A 9,166-nucleotide genomic window follows, 5' to 3' on the forward strand; every position below is an offset into this window, starting at 1 on the left:
ACTTCTCAGGGTCACGCTGTCTCCTGGCATGGCCGCTCCAGACCCGTCGCCATATTAAAAGCCAGAATTAAGTGTTCTAATGAGCTGAGCAGAGGAGGTTGATTTTACAGACAGCAAAAGGCAGAAGAAAGCAAAACCAAAAGAAATGGGTTGGTTATTTCATATTTACTTTCCTCCTAAGGTGAGAACAGGAAGACAGAATAATAGAAATAAAACTATTCCTCTTGTGGAAGAATTAAAGGAGGGGGAACTCCACAGATATTTCAAGTATTATGTATTCAAGTCTGTTTCACTTTTGCTCTTTATATTTTTCTCCCATTTTTCAAACTTTACTTTGCAGTTCCAGGACCTAACTAGCTGTGCTTATCTAGACAGCCTCAGAGTAAAAGTGTTCTTTTTAATTTCTGCACAGCAAATTACTACCTCATTCTGTTTCTGCTTTTTCATTCCCTTTTTCTTTTTTATGGTTTTAAGTCTCTCTTCTGTGTGCTTATTTCTCTATGTCATAATGTAGTTGGTCTTCTGTCACCCCATTTTCTTTTTCCCTCTGACTCTCCCTAAAAGCCTTTCCCATTCTCCTTGTAGTTGTTGACTATTAAAATGCAAATAAAATTATGTACTTACAGGACTACATTATTTGCTCCCTGTGGTTTAGAAAGTTGCAGTGTACACCATGGTGTAGACACAAGCAATATTTTGGCACATAGGAAGTAAACTTTGTAATGCTTTTTATGTACTTTTAATTCATAAGTATTTTTTTTAAATGATGACTACATAAAGTTTTACTGTTTGAAATAGTTCCCATATTTAAGTGCAGAACCATTCTATATTCAGTTGCTTCAATATTGTTTTTCTCTTATGCTTCCCAATATCATTCACTCAGACATGGTGCTGTGTGTGGTTCCATTAATGTGGGGTGTGTTCTTTGTGTTCTTGTGACTGGAGTTTTGCTGTGGCCTCATATTCATGAGACCATGCAGTTCACATGGAAGAGTTTAAAATCTCTGTTATTTCAGTGAAGTGCAAACTGAATACAAAATAAAACTATATTTTCTATTTCTTATGCCAATCTATATTGAACTTATGTTTAAATTTGTTCAATTAACACAGTATTTTAGGTATGTATTTATACTTATGTCTTCATGCCTGTTTATACTCTCCTTGGAAAAATAAAATTTTATTCACACTATTATCACTAGCAACAAGGCAATTTCTTAAGGTATAAACTAAGTTTTGTAATATTATTTTTATTAATTGATAAGTTACTACAGTACCAGGATATTCTTTCTTTGATTTTTCTTCCTCCCATTCTATGGAGTACAACAACATGGCATCTTATATAAGATACATATGACACATACACACACAGAGGTGTGAACTCCCAGATTTCTGTTTTGTGACCCAGGAATGTTGAGTTGAGAACAATATGTCATTCCAGGAGTTGGTATCATTTGAGGATGTGGCTGTGGACTTCACCTGGGAGGAGTGGCAGGACCTGAATGATGCTCAGAGGACTTTGTATAGGGATGTGATGCTGGAGACCTACAACAACCTGGTGTCACTGAGTGAGTAAAACTCCCCAGTAACTTTCAGGAGAAAAAGTTTCTTTTTTGTTCATAAATATAGGAGCCACTTATAGGGTTTCACACTATTTTGGTAAGATTACATTTCTTGAATATATGCTCTCTTTCTTTCTCATGAGGTTCAAATTGGCCTCTTTATTGCACAACATCTGAAGCTGAGCTCTTGCCATTCTTCAAAGGATCAGACTTAGCAGTTTTGCAAAGTCCTACATTACTTCCCAGTAACAGAACACTGCATTAAAACTGAGGTTATTGTCAAGTTAGGAGAAGCAGAGCCATGGGCAATAGAAGAATGCCCAAACCAGATCCTGCAAGATTTGTCAGCACATGCAGTGCAGAAGCCAAGAAAAGTAAAGCTCATTAGATATTGGCAGTGTTCAGCTGTTTCTAGCAATTTCCCCCACATGTCCCAGACTTGAGGATGATTCATCTGCAATCCTGTATTACACAGTTTCCAAGGTGGGGTGTCCCATGTACATCACAATATTTTATTTGCTGAATCTGTTTTATATGTGCCCCAAATCTAATTTCTACATTTCTCTTCTTTGACATGTATTTTTCCTATTTGTTTTCCTAACATTTTCAGTTGTGCTTGTGTTTTCAGTTCTCCTATGCATTTTTTTATATTGTATCTGTTTGTTTTCTGTTGTTTCTGACAGAATAGCTGCAACTGAGTAATTTATAAAGTGAAAAACTTTTCTTACATGTCTGTTCTGGAGACTCAGCATTCCAAGTTTAAGGGGTTGCATCTCGTGAGGGCCTTTGTTCTGGTGGGGACTCATCACAGAGTCCCAAAGTAGTGCAGGGACATAGCAATTCACTGAAAAAATAGGAAAAGAGGTACAGCAATGAGCCTTGTACCACCACATCAAAAGTCATGAAGTGCAGAAGAACCCTGCATGGGAGAATGGAAAGGGGTCATCCTTGACTTTGAAGGAAGACAAGGACGTTCTGGGTACTAATGACATGTGATTTAAGGGTTCCATGTTGAGGGGATAAGATTGTTGATTGGGAGTGGAGTTCAAAGTTAGCATTTTTCTCTTTTCTTTGTGGAAATCATTCAGAAAAAAATCCAAAATGAGAAATGTGCAGGAGACATTTTTTATGAGAATAAACCACCAAAACTTCACTGCACAAAACAAAAGCTTTCACAAGAAATGAATTATCAAGTGGTCATCCATGTACCAGAAATTGGGAATAGAATACAAGTTGATTTGAGAAGGAGTCAAAACAACAGATTTCAAAGATTGTGGGAATAGCCTTGGATGCAGAACCAAATATTTTAGAACAGAATTCGGTGTCTAGGGTAGAGAACTGACATTTCCTTTATTGTAATAGTTTATGAGAAGCAGAGGAAGTCAGCATAAATGAGAAACTTGAAGGAAGCTATCTTTATCTAGAGTTGAGAAAAGGATATTTTATTCTTTGAAAAATGTCCACATTCCTATAGCCATTTTCTAAGGGAGGAGTGTAAAGCGTATAAACATAAATGCAAAATACTTATCCTCAGCCATCTTCCTGCACATGTGATAAAAAATTGGCTCACTTCTGAACCTGAAAGTAGCTGATGAAAGAAAACCTAGCCATCTTCACAGTGAAATAATGAGAAAATTGTAGCAGGAGACACTGATTGTTGTAAAAATGAAACAGAGAAAATGGTGTAAAGAAACAAAAAGGTGCTTAGCTAAAAACTACAAGTAGGCCGAAAATAAAAATTCTTAACAAATATTTGCTCATAAATTAAAATTTAAAAATGAACAAAGGAAAGAAAAACATGATATAACATTAGAAAATAAATTAGTACAATATTACATTGTCAGTAAGAAAAAATTCCATAAACTCATGAAACCAACATCCATTATTGATTTTTTTTAAGTAAAATCTTGTTACTAGGATTGGAAGGCACTTCTGTATCTTTACTTGAGCAATCAGTGAGATGCGCTTATGTGTGGTTCATTGTCAGTTATTTTTTTCTAATTTCAGATGTCCAGATAAATGACCTCATGAGAAGGAACCAAGAAAGTCATGGTAGATGCTTGCAGCAAGTTGTAATCAGAAACAGGAACACAGCTGAGGAGAGAGTTGCATTAGGAAAATCATTTTATTTGAATTCATATGTTTTAAATCTAATTATAAACAATGGAAACTATTCAGGAAAGGGACATGAGAAGTTTTACATATGTGAGAATGCACTTCTTCCTAGAGAGCCTGATGAGGTGCCTGCTGTACTGAAACCTGACAACCATCATATAACTGGAGAATTGCCCAGACATGACCACCTTAGTCATCATCGCAATATTCAAACAGGGAAGCAGCTTTTAGAATACAGTGGAAAAGGGAAACCCTCTGACACAGAGCCAATAATATTTACATGTAAAAAGATTCATATGGATGAGACCACCTATAAGTATAACAAATACAGGAAAGGCTGTGGTAAGTCAACTGTCACTGCCCAGGAAATAAATCAGATAGAAAAGAAAACTTTTCGATGTGGTATATGTGGGAAAATGTTCTATAAAAAGTCTGAATTCACTAAGCATCAGATTATGCACACAGGAGAGAAACAGTATAAATATACTGAATGTGAGAAATCTTGTATTAAGGAATTATACCTTACCTCACATCAGAGAGCACCTACACAGGAGAAGCTTTATGGTTGTAATGAACATGAGAAAAATTTTTGTCAGAAGTCAGACCTTACAATGCATCACAGAACTCACACAGGAGAAATGTACTATAGAAATATTAACTGTGGAAAAACCTGTGAGAATTCACTCCTCAGCCATCCTGAGAGAATTCACACAGGTGAAATACCAGATGGATGTAATGAATGTACAATATTTTTCCACCATGACTCTGACCTCACTGTATATCACAGAATTCACACAAGTGAGAAACTATGTAGAGAATATAAAAAATTTTTTTACAGTAATAAATGTGGTGAAGGCTTCCTCCAAAAGTCATATCTCAGCATTCATCAGAGAACTCACACAGGTCAGAAACCATATGAATGTAGAGACTGTGGAAAAGCTTTTAACCACAAGAGAGAATTCAGCAGGCATGAGAGAACACACACAGGCGAGAAACCGTATGAATGTAAAGAATATGAAAAAGCTTTTAGCCAAAAGTCACACTTCAGCATTCATCAGAGAAGTCACACAGGTGAGAAACTATATGAATATAAAGACTGTGGAAAAGCTTTTAACCACAAGGGATACCTCAGCAAGCATGAGAGAACTCACACAGGTGAGAAACCATATGAATGTAAAGAACGTGGAAAAACTTTTAACCAAAAGTCACACCTCAGCATTCATCAGAGAAATCATGCAGGTGATAAACTGTATGAATGTAGAGAATGTGAAAAAACTTTTAACCGAAAGTCAAACCTCAGCAGGCATCAGAAAAGTCACACAGGTGAGAAACCATATGAATGTAAAGAATGTGGAAAAGCTTTTAAGTTAAAGTCACATGTCAGCATTCATCGGAGAATTCACACAGGTGAGAAACCATATGAATGTAAAGAATGTGGAAAAGCTTTTAAGTTAAAGTCACATGTCAGCATTCATCGGAGAATTCACACAGGTGAGAAACCATATGAATGTAAAGACTGTGGAAAAGCTTTTAGGGAAAAGTCACAACTCAGCATTCATCAGAGAGTTCACACAGGTGAGAAACCATATGAATGTAAAGACTGTGGAAAAGCTTTTAGGGAAAAGTCACAACTCAGCATTCATCAGAGAATTCACACAGGTGAGAAACCATATGAATGTAGAGAATGTGGAAAAACTTTTAACCAAAAGTCAAACCTCAGCATTCATCAGAGAAATCACACAGGTGAGAAACCATATGAATGTAGAGAATGTGGAAAAACTTTTAACCGAAAGTCACACCTCAGCAGGCATCAAAAATGTCACACAGATGAGAAACCATATGAATGTAAAGAATGTGGAAAAGCTTTTAGAGAAAAGTCAAACCTCTGGAGGCATGAGATAACTCATACAGGTGATAAACCATATGAATGTAAAGAATGTGGAAAAGCTTTTAGTGAAAAACGCAGAACTCAGCAGGCATGAGAGAATTCACACAGGTGAGAAACCATATGAATGCAAAGAATGTGGAAAAGGTTTTAACTGCATGTCCTACCTCAGCAGCCATCAAAGAATTCACATAGGTGAGAAGCCATGTGAATGTTAAGGAATGTGGGAAAACAGTTTACTGGAACTCACCATAATAAACATGAACAAATTCACATATAGGAAAATCCCAATTAACATAATGACTGGGAGAAGGTTTTGCCATAAATCCCATGTAATGTTTCATCAGAGAATTCAAACCAAGAAAAAGCCCTATAAATGCACAGCTGCTCCTTGGTATTGGAGGTTGGTTCAAGATGCCCCTGTTGATGAAAACACTTGCAAATGATGAAGCCCCTTCTATAAATGGTGTAGTGTTTTAATATCACCTATGAACTTTTTTCTGTGTCCTTTTCATCTTGAGTAGAATATTTATATTACTGAATACAGAAGGAATTCCTTGTAAATAATTGTTATACTGTGTTGTTTTTTACTTTTATTATAGTCTTTTTTTTTTTGAACTTTTATAAGTGGTTGGATCAGCATAGGTGCAACCCTCAGATATAGAAGGGGATTAATAATTGTGAAAACATCTTTTTCCAGCAATTACATGGCTGGCTATAGTTAGCATATTGTTGTTTTGAGCATGGTGCTGATAACATCATGGGTCCCTGTACTGGCCAGCAAGTGGGGGAAAAAAATAAAGAAAGAAAAAAGAAGAAAAGTAAAGTGAAAAGAACTCACTGCAGCAGGCATGAGATAATTTATATGGTGGAAATTCTGCATGGATTAGACTGGGTATGTATTTTCTAAAACCACCTTTTTTCTCTTGTACACATGCCTACAATCTCAGCCTTTAATTTTTGTGTGTGGACATGTAATTTAGCTCTGTTCAGGGGAGTATGGATATAGGTGGTAAACATTACTTCCAGGCCAGGCAATTAAAAGAAAATGTTCATGCATTTGTCCCTGATTTCTCATTCTCTGGGACTGAAGGGCAGATGACTCCTAGGTAGAGTCAGGGGCCATAGATGGGAGAAATTTACCATAATTTAAAGCAGACTGAATTGAAGAAACCATAGTTCTTTCCAACTCTACCCCAAAATCCTGTATTCATACTTTATGTAAGAGATGCTTACTATGGTTTGCCATTTCATGTATGATCTCTTTGAGTTACAAGTAGCCCACTGTGCTGACTTTATGAACTTTCTGAGAGAAGTTACCAATTCTTGAATATGAGAATATTCACACAGAAGAGAAACCTATATTGTCACCTTTTATGCCCAAGTCTGCTTATCCCAAATTCAATTATAGGGAGAAACATTGCAATACATATGGAACACCTTACCAGGTAGGGACTTCTCATTGAACAGTGACAAGTTTATCTTCATCAATATCTTTAATGTGTCAAAGCTTTCAACATTGCTTTTATTTTTGTATATCAGATAATTTGAAATGAAAACTATCAATTTATATAATGTGAATGCAAATTTTCAAATAGAATTGACAAATGTAGAATCAAAACTATTTTAAAAGTTTTGGCTAACAACAGATAATGTGAGTGGTGATATTGCCTGCCAGGGGATATTTGTTTATCTCTGAAGACATTTTTGTTGTCACAACTGGAAGTTAAAAGGTCTAGGGGAAAGAAGCCAGAGATGCTGCCACACAGCCTGCAATGCACAAAACAGCGCCCAGTACATTGCACTTATGGTATAAGTATTATTTGTTAAAATTTATCTTAACAGAAGCCAGCACAACTACAGATATCAGCACCGCACTCTACCGAGTGAGCCACGGGCCGGCCCAGCACAACTACAGATAGGAAATACTTACACACAGGATAATAATATGACTTACATCAGAAATTTTTATTAGGCTGTTCATTGTTACAAATTATTCTTTATGCCCCTTATGCAATCTCTCCCCTTCCCCTCCCCCTACTAATCACCATAGATTTGTTCTCTCCATCTGATAGATTAACTGATCCTCGGTTTGTTGTCTAGATCATCTGTCCAGTACAGTGACAGATATGGTCAAGTTCTCTCTGATTATCATAAGTCATATGCTTCTTTTACTCTGGAGTGTGTTTTGTGGAGAGCGTGTGGGGGGGGGTTGTTTTGTTTTGTCTCCACTGGTGCCTCTCCTTGTGTCAATACAGTTGAGAGTCTGGTTTAGCATGTGCATAGTGCCTGTGACTGGTGCTACAGAGCATAGCTGATTTTGCAGTAGCTATGGCAATTGTGGTGGCTATGTGGGCTACCTGCATGAAAATGGTGTTTTTGGTATGCTCCCCTGACTCCATGCCTTAGTACCTCAGTGTGGCCCAGGGTGGTGGTGGTAGCTTTCTCAGTTCCAGCTGGGTTCAGCTTTTCCCAGCTCCATGCCTCCAGACCCTGGCAGGGCCCAGGCATTGGTGGCTGCTTGCCTAGTCGTGGCTGTCTTCAGCTTCCCCTGGCTCCATGGTTCATTCTAATGTGTTGTTTAAATGCCACTTCTTTATATTTTGTTAAATTTATTGTCTAAAGTACTGTGCTTCTTACTTTATTTCTACTCTCCTATTGTAGGTAAATTTGTATGGCCATTATTACAAAACTCTCTCTTAAGTAAATGTAATTTTTTCGAATGTGTGAAGCTAACAGAGAGCCAGTCAGTGGGTTAAATAGAAATACTTCCATGAGAATGCACAGATCAGGCACATAACTGTTAAGAGATTAAATCTGCAGTCATTTAAACTGCTATAAACAGTAGTATTTATCATATTATAGTTAGTGAGAAGTACTGTCTGGAAGGAAGATGTGTCCTTTATTCCTATTTCTCATATTTTTAAATGGTACTACATAATAGATATGACTGTGTGTACCACATGCTCTGTACTTCAGGACTATCTTGTGTTTACATCTGTAGTGATGGAGTGCTATGTTTGAATCTTGCCACTAAGAGAGGAAACAGAATAAATACTAGTTCCACTTGTGTATTGCCTTGTGCATGGTTCTTCTTGCACACAGGTCTGCAGACCTAGCAATGGACCAAGAGGCTGTTTTCACTGAAGAAGCCTCCTGGAGTCTGCAGTGGCCCCTTATCCTCAAAGCCCCAGTGAGGGGAGGAAAACCAGGCCCAATGAGGGATAAAAGTGAGTAAGACAAAATGGGGTCCAGCATAGAACTTGAGGTGTGGTTGATTGCAGGTGTTGCAGGGCCCTGTTACGCAGAGAGGTCACTTCAACTTGACACCCTTCTGTCCCTGAATCTCTAGTACCAGTGGGCAGAAACTACAGCACCATTATTTCTTTATCATTATCACTTTATTATTTTCTATTTTCTGTTCTTTAGGGGTTTAATTTTTCTTTTTCTTGTTTTTCAGTTGGAACGTTAGCTTTCTGATTTCAGATCTTTTCAAAATATAGATTTTCTTTTTTTTGTCTGTTTTCGTGTCCAGCAACGGATCACAACCCTCAGTGTCGCCCCCGGACCGGACCGGGACCGGCAACGGGATCGCAACCATCGGTGT

The 9,166-nt window shown here is 37.4% G+C and overlaps 2 protein-coding genes across 2 annotated transcripts in view; both read left to right on the top strand.

Moving 5' to 3' along the window:
• LOC103607553 (zinc finger protein 717-like) overlaps positions 1-4,231 on the top strand; it is a gene marked incomplete at its 3' end in the record, with an annotated part of 19,596 nt that extends 15,365 nt beyond the window's left edge. Inside the window, exons 3-4 of the mRNA XM_008592048.1 lie at positions 1,439-1,565; positions 3,567-4,231. Coding sequence (XP_008590270.1) covers positions 1,439-1,565; positions 3,567-4,231 — 792 coding nt within the window. The remainder of the gene's footprint in view (positions 1-1,438; positions 1,566-3,566) is intronic.
• On the top strand, positions 4,190-6,123 carry LOC103607552 (zinc finger protein OZF-like). Its single transcript, XM_008592047.1, is given in 2 exon segments — positions 4,190-5,635; positions 5,637-6,123. Coding segments are annotated over 2 exon segments (1,491 nt in total). The 5' UTR covers positions 4,190-4,285; the 3' UTR covers positions 5,778-6,123.
• Positions 6,124-9,166: the final 3,043 nt, after the last annotated feature.

Source organism: Galeopterus variegatus, unplaced genomic scaffold (genome assembly GCF_000696425.1).
Source record: "Galeopterus variegatus unplaced genomic scaffold, G_variegatus-3.0.2 Scaffold7530, whole genome shotgun sequence".
Classification (NCBI taxonomy): Eukaryota; Metazoa; Chordata; class Mammalia; order Dermoptera; family Cynocephalidae; genus Galeopterus; species Galeopterus variegatus.